Source organism: Cetorhinus maximus, chromosome 11 (genome assembly GCF_964194155.1).
Source record: "Cetorhinus maximus chromosome 11, sCetMax3.hap1.1, whole genome shotgun sequence".
Lineage (NCBI taxonomy): Eukaryota > Metazoa > Chordata > Chondrichthyes > Lamniformes > Cetorhinidae > Cetorhinus > Cetorhinus maximus.
The window spans coordinates 107114258-107130685 of NC_135889.1; the positions used below are offsets into that span (position 1 = coordinate 107114258).

The 16428-nt window shown below is 41.5% G+C and overlaps 1 protein-coding gene across 3 annotated transcripts in view; it reads left to right on the forward strand.

The window, feature by feature from the left end:
* The window catches only part of rif1 (replication timing regulatory factor 1), a 90317-nt gene that overhangs the window by 39623 nt on the left and 34266 nt on the right, over positions 1 to 16428 (forward strand). For 2 of the 3 annotated variants that reach the window (XM_078552558.1, XM_078552560.1), the window contains 9 exons: positions 278 to 398; positions 510 to 683; positions 1444 to 1554; positions 1979 to 2041; positions 2323 to 2423; positions 7073 to 7159; positions 13876 to 13949; positions 15887 to 16067; positions 16259 to 16366. In XM_078552558.1, coding sequence (XP_078408684.1) covers positions 278 to 398; positions 510 to 683; positions 1444 to 1554; positions 1979 to 2041; positions 2323 to 2423; positions 7073 to 7159; positions 13876 to 13949; positions 15887 to 16067; positions 16259 to 16366 — 1020 coding nt within the window. The remainder of the gene's footprint in view (positions 1 to 277; positions 399 to 509; positions 684 to 1443; positions 1555 to 1978; positions 2042 to 2322; positions 2424 to 7072; positions 7160 to 13875; positions 13950 to 15886; positions 16068 to 16258; positions 16367 to 16428) is intronic. The other variant, XM_078552559.1, reaches the window with a different exon arrangement.

Consider the following 16428-nt stretch of genomic DNA (forward strand, 5'->3'; position numbering starts at 1 on the left):
CATTCAATTGCTTAATTTGTAAGCATTTTTTGGGGGGTATTTTGAGTTTTTGGGTTGGGGTTGCCCTCATGTAAGAGAGATGCTTACTAGTTCTTGATTTGTCTATTTTAACTGCTGTTAGATATTTGGTTGAAAGTTGTATGAGGAAAAACATGACTTGAGTAGTTTGTGGCTAAACATGTTTTGAGATATCGCTGAAAATCGGTGCCATCTAGATTGTTAACTAGATTTTGTCAGCATAAAATGTCTGATGTGACCTTCCATTATATTATGGTAGGTATGTATCCCGCTACTGCAGAGTGCATTTGGTATTGATGGAACTGTGCATCCACCAGGAACACCCTGCAGAACTGCAATGATCTCTCCTATTACAACCCCAGCCTCTGTACAAAAACCTGGTAAGATTTGTAAAACAATTCATGTATTGAATGTGTGATACTGTAGCAATACACTAGAAATTTATTTTTTATTGCTGTACAACATAGCCCATGAATGTAACTTTCTTTCAGCTGCTTTTCCTACACCGAGTCCAGCAGTGCCAAGATTGCAATTGAATTCCAGCCTCTCAGCATTGCCAGTAATGCAGGCGGTGCAGCTTGTAGGAGTCGAAGTATTACTTCATCTTCTGGTGGGTCCTGAGGTCACCGATCTGGTTAAACAGAACAAGCTCCAGCTTAGTTTAGGTATGCCTGATACTTACTAACCATTTGGGTTGCTTTTATTTTATTTTTACAGTGTTTTGCTTGACTTGTACTATAATGAAGCTAGCGTGTTACTGTGGACATCTGCTTAGAGCAGTGGGTTTCAGTTCCTTTGGAGATTGTGTTGGGCCTTGATTGTTGTTCATAGATTCTCTCTTGGTTGGAATGCCCCTGGTGTCCCAGTAGAATCTCAGGGCTATAATTGGGCTTGGTTCAACCTTCAGGGAGCAGGGGTAAGTTTGTTGCTGATCCTCCCTTTCAGCAGTTTCGCTGGGGTGTTTGAAGTGATCTTGGTACAGATGCCAATTGTGCTGCCACTGGAGGTCAGAAATGCGCCCCCTTTAATGCATTCAAGGATGCAGGAGCCTTAAAGGGTTGCTGTACATGGAATGAATGTAGAAACTGAGTGGATCCAACTTAAAATGCATTCAGCAAGTCACTTCAAATTCAAAACCAGTCTTGCCAAAGTTGGTGCAATTATAGCTCGCTACAAGTCTGGTTAAGGAAAGTAAGACTGAAGCAAATAATGAAAAAGACCATAGCTAAAGCACCATTTTTGAAATTGGCTGCTTCAGATTTTAATGTGAAATTGACCTGTGGATTATGTTTTAAGATTTGTCTTCAGGCGTATTTAACACACTTTCTTACTGTATCTATTCTGATGTGTCTTTATACATGTCATTTTAGCCTCAATGCTGCTTGTTTTCTGCTCTTTTAGTAAAATTGTTGTTGTTTTCTACAGACCCTCTGCAGCACCCATTAATTAATAGTCCTTCGTTCTTTTGCAAGAATGCTGGAACCCTGATAACTGCAGTCAGAGATGCATTCATTACTGTTGGCAAACTGGGTGAAGGTAAATCATTTCATAGCATTTGATTTTGATGTACTGTACAGTGTAACATTTGACAATCTCAAAGTTGATAGAAGTTAAATCCTTTTTTATCTCTCAAAAGAGTGAAATATTCACCAACTAAGGAACAATTAAACTATTTTAGTTGTTTAAGGTAGACATTGTAAATAGTAAGTTGACCAAATTAAACATAGCATGTAAACAGAAAATGCTGGAAATACTCAGCAGTCAGGCAGCATCTACGGAGAGAGGGAGAGTTAATGTTTCAAATTGATGAACTCCGATGAAAAGCCATCAGCCTGAAATGTTAACTCTGTTTTGCTCTCCATAAATGCTGCCAGACCTAGTAAGTAGTTTCACTTTTTATTTCTGTTGTTCACAACGTATGTCTGCCATGATGCTATCTTCTCATTTTTGTCTTCCATAGATGCCATGCTTAATCTTATTTGGAAGCATCTGATCGGCTATGTGAGAAATGCCATTGAGTCAGGTTAGTGATTTCTTATGCCTTTATTCTGAGGATAGGCTCCCTTTTATGTTTCTTTCCACAGCGCGTCAACTGCAATTATGTGAGCACCTTGTTGCCAGGCCATTACTGTTCTAACTTGGCTGTTGGTATTTGTGAGAAATGAATCTGAAACGATTCTCCTCTTTTTATTTATTATCCTTAACTGCTATGCGCAGTTAAGCAGAACGGTGTCAGAAACTTTGATTTATGCAGAAGAATGCAGAAACATTTGTTTCTAATTTTAAGATGTTCTTTAACTTAAGGCTCAAAAAAGGAACGGCAGGCATCAGAGGTATTGACGCTGCTGTTGCAAGCATTGCAGCAGATAGTGAATTCAGATGCCATCTCTGCTCTCAAAGCTTTGGTAAGTATATTAAACCTTTTGTTTTTGAAATACTTAGCCAGCAGTACCTTTAAAATTTTTTGCCAGCATTCCTTTAGCAGCAAAGCGTAGCCCATATTGCATTTTTAAATAAGTCTACCTAGTTTGTGCCATCAAAAGTAAAAGTTTCCTTTGGAGTCACGCTGTACTATTTATCGCTGCTCAGTGCTGGTGTACCAATTACCCGAGATGTATTTTTGTCTCGATTGGCATGTCATGAACAAAAAGTGTTCAGTTTATCTTTAAGAATCCAACCGCACAATTATACTAAACTGTTTTATTATGCAACCAGGGTTAAATGTGTGAGAATGTAGCTGCCTTCCCTGATCACTACTTGCTATTAAACAGTGGAAAGATATATTTTCCAATGATACTTTTATTTCACATGAGATGGTTGCCACCTCCTCTGTCCTGTGTGTAACTTGTGCGACTTACCTCTTGATGTGCAATGCACCAATTGGACTAGAGTGACTGGTCTCAAAATTAACTGATCGCTCAATCTAGTGCACCAAAATAGTGAAGCTGCTTCAAAAAAAATTAAAAGTTTTTCCAGGAGCTGTAAGCTACCATTAGTAATACAATTCTTTGTTTAAAAATAAATTCTAAACTTTGCACTTTGTTCCTGATGTGAACAGATTAAAGAAAATATAAAGCAAACCCTGATTTGCAGTAGAATTCTTCTGCACGAGAATATTAGTTTTAATTTTTCCCCTGCCAATTTCCGCTCCTTATCTTTTTTGCCCTCTTCATCTCCCTCTGGTTTGTTAGACATCAGTTATTTTCTGGTACCTTGCCCTGGGGTTCATTCATACTTGACCCCATACTTGCCCATCCCTAGTTGCCCTTGAGAAGGTGATGGTGAGCTGCCTTCTTGAATCGCTGCAGTCCATGTGGTATAGATACACCCACAGTGCTGTTAGGAAGGGAGTTTCAGGATTTTGACCCAGCGACAGTGAAGGAACGACAATATATTTCCAAGTAGGATGGTGAGTGACTTGAAGGAGTCCCTCTAGGTGGTGGTGGTGCTCCCATCTATCTGCTGCCCGTGTCCTTCTAGATGGTAGTGGTCGTGGGTTTGGAAGGTGCTGTCGAAGGAGCCTTGGTGAATTCCTGCAGTGCATCTTGTAGATGGTACACACTGCTGCTACTGTGCTTTGGTGGTGGAGGGAGTGAATGTTTGTGGACCTGGTGCCAATCAAGCAGGCTGCTCTGTCCAAATGATGTCCAGCTTCTTCAGTATTGTGGGAGCTGCACTCATCCAGGCAAGTGGGGTGTATTCCACCACACTCCTGACTTGTGCCTTGTAGATGGTGGACAGGCTTTGGGGAGTCAGGAGGTGGGTTACTTGTCACACGATTCCATCCAGTTCAGTTTCTGGTCAATGGTAGCCCCCCAGGATGTTGATAGTGGAGGATTCAGTGATGGTAATGCCATCAAGGTACAACGGTTGGATTCTCTCTTGTTGGAAATGGCCATTGCCTGACACTTGTGTGGCGTGAATGTCACTTGCCACTTCCTAGCCCAAGCCTGGATATTGTCCAGGCCTTGCTGCTTTTGGACATAGACTGCTTCAGTGCCTGAGGAGTCGTGAATGGTGCTGAACATCGTGTGATCATCAGCGAACATCCCCATTTCTGACCTTATGATGGAAGGAAGGTCATTGATGAAGAAGCAGCTGAAGATGGTTCGGTCAAGGATATTACCCCGAGGGACCCCTGCAGTGATGTCCTGGAGCCGAGATGTCTGACCTCCAACAATCATAACCATCTTCCTTTGTGCTAGGTATGACTCCAACCAGTGGAGAGTTTTCCCCCTGATTCCCATTGATTCCAGCTTTGCTTGGGCTCCTTGATGCTATACTCTGTCAAAAGCTGCCTTGATGTCAAGGGTAGTCACTCTCACTTCACCTCGGGAATTCAGCACTTTTGCCATGTTTGAACCAAGGCTGTAATGAGGTCAGGAGCTGAGTGGCCCTGGCGGAACCGAAACTGGGCATCAGTGAGCAGGTTATTGCTAAGTAAGTGCTGCTTGATAACACTTTTGGTGACCCCTTCCATTACTTTATTGATGATGGAGAGTAGACTGATGGGGCAGTAATTGGCCGGGTTGGATTTGTCCTGCTTTTTGTATGTGTACAGGACATACCTGGGCAATTTTCCACATAGCCGGGTAGATGCCGGTGTTGTAGCTGTACTGGAACGGCTTGGTTAGGGGCACGGCAAGTTCTGGAGCACAAGTCTTCAGTTATATTGCCAGAATATTGTCAGGGCCCATAGCCTTTGCAGTATCCAGTGCCTTCAGCCGATTCTTGATATCATGCGGAGCGAATCGAACTGGCTGAAGACTGGTATCTGTGATGTTGGCGACCTCCGGAGGAGGCCGAGATGGATCATCCACTTGGCACTTCTGGCTGAAGATTGTAGCAAATGCTTCAGCCTTACATTTTGCACTGATGTGCTGGGCTCATCCATCATTGAGGATGGGGATATTTGTGGAGCCGCCACCTCCAGTGAGTTGTTTAATTGTCCACCACCATTCACGACTGGATGTGGCAGGACTGCAGAGCTTAGATCTGATCCATTGATTGTGGGATCGCTTACTCCTGTCTATCACTTGCTGCTTATGCTGTTTGACACACAAGTAGCCCTGTGTTATAGCTTCACCAGGCTGACACCTTATTTTTAGGTATGGCTGGTGCTGCTCCTGGCATGCCCTCCTGCACTCTTCATTGAACCAGGGTTGATCCCCTGGCTGGAAAAACTCAGCAGGTCTAGCAGCATCGGCGGAGAAGAAAAGAGTTGACGTTTCGAGTCCTCATGACCCTTTAACAGAACTGAGTAATATTAGGAGAGGGATGAAATACAAGCTGGTTTAAGGTGGGGGGGAGAGAAGTTTTGGTGGGGGGGCGGTGGTTGTAGGGACAAGCAAGCAGTGATAGGAGCAGATAATCAAAAGATGTCACAAAGGAACAAAGAGGTGTTGAGGGTGGTGATATTATCTAAACGAATGTGCTAATTAAGAATGGATGGCAGGACACTCAAGGTACAGCTCTAGTGGGGGTGGGGTGGAAAGACTAACAGGGCATAAAAGGTATAGATTTAAAAATAATGGAAATAGGTGGGTAAAGAAAAATCTATATAAATTATTGGAAAAAACAAAAGGGAGGGGGAAGAAACGGAAAGGGGGTGTGGATGGAGGAGGGAGTTCAAGATCTAAAGTTGTTGAATTCAATATTCAGTCCGGAAGGCTGTAAAGTATCTTTTGTCCACCCCCCACCCCCCAGCTTCTCTCCCCCCACCCCCCCACCTTAAACCAGCTTATATTTCACCCCTCTCCTAATATTACTCAGTTCTGTTGAAGGGTCGTGAGGACTCGAAATGTCAACTCTTTTCTTCTCCGCCGATGCTGCCAGACCTGCTGAGTTTTTCCAGGTAATTCTGTTTTTGTTTTGGATTTCCAGCATCCGCAGTTTTTTGTTTTGATCCCCTGGCTTGATGGTAATGGTAGAGTGGGGGATATGCCGGGCCATGGGGTTACAGATTGTGTTCGTGTACAATTCTGCTGCTGCTGATGGCCCACAGAGTCTCAGGGATGCCCTATCTTCAGTTGCTATATCTGTGCAATCTGTTGAGAATTTTCTGCCTACCGGGCGGGCGAGCCCGACCCAATCTCTGGTTGGCGGGGAGCTGATCCCTGCCGGAGAAGCAGGCCCCACCTCCATTTTAAGCGTGACGCCCAGCGGGAAGCGCTATGCGCTCCCTGGGGGAGAGGGGGATTCCCCAAATGCGAGAGTGCGCTCTTTTGCGCATGCGCACGAAAGAACGCACATCTCCGAGGCTAAGTGCTGCCTCGGGAAGATCGCTGACCGCTTTATAAACTTTAAAAATAGAAAAATAATAAAATCCTTAACATGTCCCCCTCATGTGACAATGTCACACGAGATGGGATATGTTAATAAATTTCACTAAAACTTTAAAGTTTTTGAAACCCTACATGAAACCTCATCCCGCCAGTGGATGAGGTTTCATGTTTTTTCTATTTGCCGCTGGGGCTCCTGGCCTGCCCGCCAACCTTAAGGTTGGACGGGCAGGTCCTTTAATTGTTTTAATTATCCTGTCAATGGCCTCAATTGGCCATTGACAGGTCGGCAGGCGCACAGCTGATTTTGCTGTGCCCCCGCCTTCCTGAAATTTTAAATGGGGCGGGATGACGTCGGGGGTTTCCCCCGAAGTCATCCCACGTCATTTTGTGCGTCGGCGAGCGGGCCCCGCCCCCTGTTCGCCGACAGCAAAATTCAGCCCACTGAGACCCACTGTAGCACACCTGCTGTTGTCCTAACTTGATACAAATTGGAAAATTTAAATCTGAACCTTGTGTTCTGTGTGGTTTGGTCACACACTGCTATTGCCACCTTAGCCGTTCTATCCATTCAATTAACTTTATCTGTCCTTGTGTATTCTTTGTGAAGAATGCGTTTCTTACAAGGTTGGGTTTGGTTTGATTAAAACAATAAATGGATAACTGATAAATTAGTATGCATCACAAATGATTGTGCCCCTGTCATGATGGAATGGAAAGCAATTCATGAATATGATTGACGCTGTTATTTAATTGCTTGCTTTTCTTTCCAGACTCTTATAGAGGCAACCGTCAAAGGACTCCCTCAAAAGGTCTTGGGATCACCAGCATACCAGGTCGCCAACATGGACATTCTGAATGTATGCATGTACCTTGTGTTATATTGTTATGTGGGAAAAGATGTGCCTGGACTGATGAATGAAGTTTCATTACTTTTTTCCCCTGATACAAGGATACATGAAGATAACTTCCCACCCCCAGTTCCTGTTTGGGTCAGCTCTGGCATTATATCCTGATTGAGTGAACATGTATAAGCTTATGCTTTGCTGCTCTGTAGCTGGCTGGTAGAATGTATGAAAGCAGTAAGAACACATCGAAAGATTATGGCACACAAGGAGGCCATTTGTCTATCATGTCTACCAGCTGATAAAGAGCTGTCCAATTTTCCAGCTCTTGGTCCATAACCGTGCAGATTACAGCACTTAGTGTTTTTTGAATGTGCTGAATGCCTTTATCAGCCTGTCAAGTAGTGAGTTCCAGACCCCTCCCCCACCCTCTGACAGAATTTCTCCCCAGCTCTCCTCTAGTCCTTCCATAGATTAATTTAAACCTATGCTAGTTGGTTAATAACCTTTCTGCTAATGGAAACAGGTTGTTCCTATCCACTCCTTTCTAGGCCCCTCAATTTTGTATACCCCAATTAAATTTTATTTAAGCCTCAAGCCTCATTTTTTCCAAAGAAATCAAACCCGACCAATCCAATCTTTCCTTATAACTAAATGTTTCCATTGCTGGCAACATCCTAAATTTGCTCTGTACCCTCCCTAGTTTGATCACGTAATGAACTGACCAAAATTGTGTGCAGTAATCTAGCTGCAATCTAACTAGTACAGTTCCATTGTAATCTGCCTGCTGTTATACTCGAGACCTAGGCCAATAAAGGAACGTATTCCTTTGGATCCCATGAGCTTTCAGTTTACTTGTCAGTTTGCCTTTTGGGACCTTGTCAAAAGTCTTGCTAAAATCCATGTAGGCTAATCAATGGCATTTCTCCCATGACCTTCCTTGTTACCACCTCAAAAAAATCAGTCATGTTAGTCAGACACAACCTTCCCATAACAAATCCATGCCGACTGCACTTGATTGATCTATGCCCCTCTAATGACTATTTATACAATCTCAATGTTTTGAATAATTTGCCCACCATCGAGGTTAGACTGGCCTGTAATGACTTGGATTATCCCTTCCTTTTTTTAAACAATGGGACAATGTTAGGAATCCTTCAACACCACGCCAAAGAGGATTGGTTTCCCTTGATTTTCTTTGCCAATATTTTTTTCATGGTCTCTCTTTGCTTTCCTAATTTCCTTTTTAATTTCACCCTGATTTTTCTGTAGTCCTTCACTAGGCTTTATGCAGTAATGAGCTCATGAGATCTATATGAGCTTTCTTTCCTTTGCCTTATCCTACTTTGTATGCTCTTTTGCATCCAGGGGATGTCTAGATTTGCGAGTCCCAACCTTTATCTTTGTAGGACTGACACTGATCTTTCAAGTCATTATTTTCAATCCACTTTTGTTAAACCACTTCTCAGCTTAGTAAAATTGGCCTTTCCCCAACATTAAACTTATTCTTGGTCCATCTTTATCCTTTTCCATAACAGCTCAATCTAACTGAATTATGGTCACTATCACTGAAATGCTTTCCCACTGTTAGGCTTTCTCATTCCCTAAAAGTGAATCCAGAGCTTCCCTTTCTTTTGCTGGGCTTGCCAGGCACTAGCTAAAAATGTTCTCTTAAATACATTTTAAGAATTCTGTGTCCTCTTAATCTTTTACACAAAATTTATTGGTTAATTTTGGGATAGCTGAATCCCCTAATATTGCTGCCTGCCTTGTTTCTGCACTTTGTAACTTGACAACATATTTGTCTTCTATCTCCCTCTGACAGCTTAAGGCTCTATTTCCAGCAGTGTGATTTTTGTTTTTAAATCCTCACTTCAACCCATATGAACTCATTTGATGCTCTTTCTACATATCACCCCACTTCATCCCCACCCCACTCTTTTTATCCCCTTTATCCTGTGAGGAGAATCTAATCATCGTCTCTTGACATTCAATGGCATTATCATCACTGAATTTCCCTCTGTCAACACCCTGGAGGTTACCATTGAGCAGAGACTGAACTGGTCTAGCCATATAAATGCTGTGGCTGCAAGAGCAGATCAGAGGTGAGTAACTCACCTCCTGACTTCCCAAAACCTTTCCATCACCTACAAGGCATAGGTCAGGAGTGTGATGGAATACTTGCCACTTGCCTGAATGAGTACAGCTCCAACAACACTCAAGCTTAACACCATCCAGGACAAAGCAGTCGGCTTGATTGGCACCCCATCCACAAACATTCACTCCCTCCACCACCTATGCATAGTGGCAACACTGTGTAATATCTACAAGATGCACTGCAGGAACTCACCAAGGCTTCTTGGGCTGCACCTTCCAAACCCATGACTGCTACCACCTAGAAGGACAAGGGCAAGCAGACACATGGGAATATCACCACCTGAAAGTTTCCCACCAAGCCACTTATCATCCTGACTTGGAACTATATCACTGTTCCTTCACTCGCTGGATCAAATCCCTGGAACTCCCTCCCTTAACAGCAATGTGGGTGTACCTACACCAGATGGACTACAGTGGTTCAAGAAGGCTGCTCACCACCACCTTCTCAAGAGCAGTTAGTTAGGGATGGGCAATAAATGATGGCCTAGCCAGCGATGCCCACATCCCATGAATCAATAAAAAAATCCTGTTGCCAAGAATGTTGAGCTGCCATTCCTCCCCTCCTTTAAACTACATTTCAGTGATAGCTATGATATCATAATTCCAAGTGTCCATCTGTACCCTTATCTCATCTGCCTTATTCATAGACTCCTTGCATTGAAGTTTATGCCACTCATCACTGAACAATTCATTTGTCCAATTTCTATCATTTGTTTCCTTGACATACATACTTGTTTTCTAATTTTCTGCCTTTATTTCCAGTTTTGCTTATCACCTTTCTGAATCTATGTTCAGGTTCCTATTCCACTGCCAAGTCAGTGTAAATGCACCCCAACAGCACTAATGGACCTCCAAGTCAAGATATTGGTTCAGGTCCCAACTACCCCAAACCTGGTCCCAAAGCCCCAAGAACCTAAAGACATCTCTCCAGCTGCACATTCACCTTCACTATTCTCTTAGCCTCCGCTGCTCTCTGTGGAAGAGAATTCCAAAGACAAATGGCCCTCAGAAAATAAATTCCTCCTCCCTTCCATCTTAAATGGGAGATCCTTTGTTCTTAAACTATGTGCCCTAGTTCTAGGTTTCCCTGGGGAAACACCTTCCCAGTAAAACTCCCTCAGAACCTTATATTTCAATAAGATAGCATTTCATTTTTCTAAACTCCAATGAGTATAGGCCCAACTTGTTCAACCTTTCCTCATAAGAAACCCTGTCATCCCAGGAATCAGTCTAGTGAATCATTTCTAAACTGCTTCCAATACAAGTATATCCTTAAGTTAGGAGACCAAAAGTGTATGCAGTACTCTTAAGTGAGGTCTCACCAATGCCCTGTATGCCATCTCCCATGCAATAAATACCAGTGTTTCATTTGCCTTCCTAATTACTTGTATCTGCACGCTGTTTTTTGTGATTCATGTACAAAGGCACACAGATCCCTCTGTGCTGGAACATTCTGCAGCCTCTCTCAATTTAAATATTTTGCTCTTCTACTCTTCTTGCCAAAGTGGACAACCTCACATTTTCCCCACATTATATGCCATCTGCTAAATTTTGCCCACTCATTTAACCTATGAATATCCATTTACAGACTCTTGTATCCTCCTCACAACTTGCTTTCCTACTTGTCTTAGTATCATCAGCATATTTGGCTACGATACAGTCAGCCCCTTCATCCAAGTCATTAATATAGATTGTAAATAGTTGAGGCCCCAGCACTGATCCCTGTGGCATTCCACTTGTTACAGTTTGCCAACATGAAAATGATCCATTTATCCTTACTTTGCTTCCTGTTAATTAGCCAATCCTCTATCCGTATGAATATATCACCCCCAACACTGTGAGCTCTTATCTTGTACAGTAACCTTTTAAGTGGCACCTTATTAAATGCCTTTTGGTCATCCAAATACACTATACCTACTGGTTTCCCTTTATCCACCCTGTTTGTTACATCCTTGAAGATAAATTTGTTGGACACAATTTCCCTTTCACAAAACCACGTTGACGCTGCCTGATTGGGTTATGGTTTTCTAAATAACCTGCAGCTACCTCCGTAATAATGGATTTGAGGATTTTCCCAATGACAGATGTTAGACTAACTGGCCTACAGTTTCCTGCTTTCTTGAATAGAGGTGTTCCATTTGTGTTTTTCCAATTCATTGGGATCTTTCCAGAATCTAAGAAATTTTGCAAGATTACAATCATTGCATCCACTATCTCCCTGCAGCTGACTTTAAGCTTCTGTGCCCTAGAATGTAGTCTATCTGGCCCAAGGGACTTGTGAGCCTTTAGTCGCATTAGTTTTCCTAATATTCCTAGTATATAGTGATTGTTTTAATTTCCTCCCTTTTGCCTCTTGATTTTCCACTAATCTTGGAAAGTTTTTTGTGTCTTCTACTTTGAAGATACAAAGTAATTATTCAAAGCCTCTGCCATTTCTTTGTTTCCCATTATTAATTCCCCCAGTCTTGCCCTCTGAGGGACCAATTTTCACTTTAGCAATGTCCAAAAGGCATTTCATTTTGTATACTTGGATAAGCTTTTTTACTGTCTTTTTTGTATTCCATGCTAGTTTTCTCACTTACTCCAATTTTATCCCTCTTCATTATGCTTTTAGTCATCCTTTGCCAGCTTCTAAAATGTTCTCAATCCTCTGGCCTACCAATAATCTTCATAGCAATTTGCATCTTTTCTTTCAATTTGATAAGTAGCCATGGATGATGCACTGTTCTCATAGAAATTTTCTTTGTCTATATCTGAGAGTTATGAAATATTACTTAAATGTCTGCAACTGCTTCGCTACTGTCTTATCCTTCCCATTCCATTTTAGCCAACTCCTGTCATCTTACCCTTGTAATTGCCTTTATTTAAGTTTACGACTCCAGTTTAACACCTACGTTGCTCACCCTCAAACTGAACGTGAAATTCATCATGTTTTGATTCCTCTTACCATTGCCCTCACCAGTATTCAGAACTGAATACCGGTTGGATAGTGACATGCAGTCAGGGGTTCTGCTTGACAAGTCGAGTGATCACCCAGTCCTTCTCTGCCTGCCCACCCTTGAGCTGTAGGGTGGTTAAAACCAGAAAAATGCTATCCATGTAGCGACCAACCTCATGAATGCACCACCAGTTGTTGCTTGAGCTCCTCCAGCCTACAACACTTACTTCACATGTAGATGTCCAGGATAAGAGAAGCATTCTGGAGTTCCCAAATGGAACAGGATGTGCATTCCATGGGACTGAAATGCCCTGCCATCCAAGTGTTTATTCAGTTATTAACTGACGTGACAGAAATAAACTTAAGAAAAACACTTACTCCACTCCTTCCTTTAAGTTTACATCACTTTTAGTATTTTTACCTCTGCCTGATGCTTGTGCTCCTTTTACCTGCGATTAGATACTAAAAATATTAAACAAACAAAAAAGTGAAAAGTCTTGTGTTCTGGTGGTCCTCTCTGTGTTTATGATGTCACTTTTTGATTTCTTCTGTGTATGATTCGTTCTGCCCCCACTCCGATCTCCTGGCAAGCTTTTCGGAACCCCTGTATGCTCCTGCTCCTCTGTCTTCGGCCTACAAACTTCTGGCAAACTTTTTTCTCTTGATTAGTTTGAGGTGGCTTCATGATCTTAAGCATTTGGGAGGCCAAGCATGATTAGATATTTACATATAGATACTACCATTCTGTGATGTGTTACGATAGCTTAAAGTGTCCTGCGCCACCAACCTGTTGCAACAAAATGTAAACTCCTTAAAAAGTTATTCACCAGGAACAGTTGGCTTCCAGTTAATCTATCTTGACTCACTAAATTCAAATTTCAGTTACAAGTCATTCTATAATAAAATCACAGCCCCTGCTGGTGCTTGCTGTGTCTTGGCCTAATGTTGTGAATTCCAACTGTTGTTATCTGTTATTTTCCATCTCCGTCCCATTGTTGGATTACAAAAAAGTATTGGTTACTTAAGACAAATATATAGGTTAATTATTTTGCGCATAAACTTGTCACTTGTATATATTTTCCAGTCACATTGGTGCTCATAAGAAATTAATCTGTTGTGATCAATTTAGTCCAAAGCTGACAAATATTGCCAAAATATAGTAAAAACTTGATAGCATTCAAGAACAATTCATGCAGACTTATCTTAATCTTTGGTAATACAAAGGATTCCTGTGGGAAGTAAAAGATGTTGCTTGTTTACACTGAACTGAAGGCTGAGAAAGATACCTGTGGATTTTTTTGTAATGAAACATGAAAAAAATTAGCAACTGTGCATTCATAAGTCTTTCACTGGATTATCATTGTGACTCACTATGCATACTGAGTTTCTGTTAAACATATTCCTAGTTATATGTACCTATAGTTTATATGAATGTGTGCAAGGTGATTGGCATGAATACAGTAGTTAAGTATATTGGGAGTACAGTGTTAATCGACCAACTGCATTTTTGTTGTTGTAGCTTTGTGTCAAATCTCTTCTATCTTATTTTGTTTAATGTTATTAGAAATCAGAAAATCTTAGTTGCTACTGTGATCTATATTCAATTAATTGAATCAACATTATATTGTACTTTCAGGGCACTCCTGCGCTCTTCATGATTATCCTGCTCTTTCACAGCAGTTTACTGGAAGGCTGTGTGGTTGAAGAAAGGTGTGTCTCTGCAATTTATCGTCAACTCTAAGGATTTTCTAAGTTACTGTGTTACTTGATTTCTACATGTGTTTGTAGGATAATGTGCCCTTTCATAATGGTTTTGATTTGGATTGTGGGGATTTTTTGTTTTCTAGGTACTGTGTTCTGTAGCTGTAATTTTCTTTGGTGGAAAAAAATAATGAATTGTTGGCCTTGCGATTCAGTGGGTTTTTTCCAATTATTGTGATTATAATTAACCTGGTTAAAATAAAATCTTCCTTCCCCTTCCCACAGATTGAAAGCAGTGAAAATACACAAAAGCATTGAACATGGAGTAGATAGGGAGAAACTGCTGCTGCCAGAAAGATCAGTAACCAGAGGATGCAGATATAAAATAATTGGCCAAAAAAAAGCCAGAGGGAAGATGAGAAATTCTTTTTACGCAGTGTGTTATCATGACCTGGAATGCACTGTCTGAGAGGGGATGGTGGAAGCAGATTCAGTAGTAACTTTAAGAGGAAATTGAATCTACTTAAAGAACAAAAAATGTGAGGCTATAGGGAAAGAGCAGTGCAGTGGGACTAAATTAGATTGCTCTTTCAGAGAGCCGGTACAGACGCGATGGGCCAAATGGCAGCTCCTGTGCTGTAGGCATCTACAGGGCATTGTGAAATTTTGAAATCCTGCTAAAATGAAGCTTGTATGTAGAGTGCAATAGAAACTTGGCCTCTATTGCAAGGGAGATGGAGTGTAAAGGTAAGGAAGTCTTGTTACAACAGTAGAGGGCATTGGTGAGACTGCACCTAGTGTTGTGTACGTATTTTTGGCCTCCTTACTTAAGGAGGTAATACTTGCATTGGAAACAGTTCAGAGAAGGTTCACTAGGCTGATCCCTGGGATGAAGGGGTTGTCGTATGAGGAAAGGTTGAGCAGGTTGGGCCTATACTCATTGGAGTTTGGAAGAATGAGAGATGATTTTATTAAAACATATAAGATTCTGAGGGGATAAAAGCAAAATACTGCGGATGCTGGAAATCTGAAGCAAAATCAAAAATAGCTGGAAAAACTCAACAGGTCTGACAGCATCTGCTGAGAGGAATACAGTTAACGTTTTGAGTCCGTATGACTCTTCATCAGAACTGTTCTGATGAAGAGTCATACGGACTCGAAATGTTAACTGTATTCCTCTCCGCAGATGCTGTCAGACCTGTTGAGTTTTTCTGGCTATTTTTGTTCTTGATTCTGTGGGGACTTGACAGAATAGATGCTGGGAAGATGTTTCCCCTCAAGATGGAATCTAGAAGTAGGGGACACAGTTTAAAAATAAGGGGTCTCCAATGTAAGATAGACAGAATTTTTTTTCTGAAGGTTGTTAGTCTATGGAATTCTCTTCCACGGAGAGAGGTGGAGGCTGGCTCATTGAATTTATTCAAGGCTGAGTTAGACAGAATTTTGACCTAGAAAGTAGTCAAGGGATATGGGGGCAGACAGGAAAGTGGAGTTAAAGCCACAATCAGGTCAGCCATGATCTTATTGAATGGCGGAGCAGGGTCAAGAGACCGGGTGGCTTACTCCTCTTATTTCTTGTGATCTTATAACGAAGAAATGTTAGAAAGCAAAAATCCAGTAGATAGATCTAGTTGATAACTGTAAGAGCAAGGTTTTAATTGGCATGGACTTTTTTAATTGAATTCATCTGATGCCTTGAATTTGCTTTTCCATGCGTCTAACCTTTCTGAGATGGATCTTTGTTCTTTTGCAGTATTTTTGTAAAAGATGCTAGAGGGTCAGTTGTATATTTACGATCGAAGCTCACAAATTGTAGCAGCATTTCGAGCAGTTTCTCAAAATAAATTGCGGTTGATTACTTGGAAATTTGTGACCCATATAATTTTTGGAACATTTTCTAGCAAGCACCTTCTCTTACCGTTTTTTACTTCTAACCTTCTATTCAGGTTTTACATGATTCTTGAGATGCTTGTCGGATATGGACTGTCTGGTCCCACGTGTTCATTGGCATTCAGCGAGTCAGTTTTAAATGTTATTAACCAGTCTGCAGCACTGGTCATGAATAAGGAGCACCTTTGGCGAATGTGGAGCATTGTCGTTAACCCATTGACTGAGCGGGTGACCCAGGTATGAAGGTTACAAGTTGGAATACTGTCATCTTTCCCCATTTCATCCTTGTAGCTTTTGTCTGTGATTTTTAAATGGACGTTCTCAAGAGTATTTTTAATGTACTTAGTATATCCATCAAACTCTACACTTGTTTAAACTTAAGGTATTGTATAGATTGAGTTCTTTTACATTGTTCTTTGTTTCTTTAGACAAATGAAGTAAATCAAGGGGATGCACTAGAACATAATTTCAGTGCTATGTACATTGCTTTGACGCTACCCATCAATCAGTTGATTTCAAGGCAGAATTTTCCGCAGGTAATCATGTTCTTGGTTGTGTAGAAAAATTATGTAATATAGCCAGATAGTGTACAGTTCTG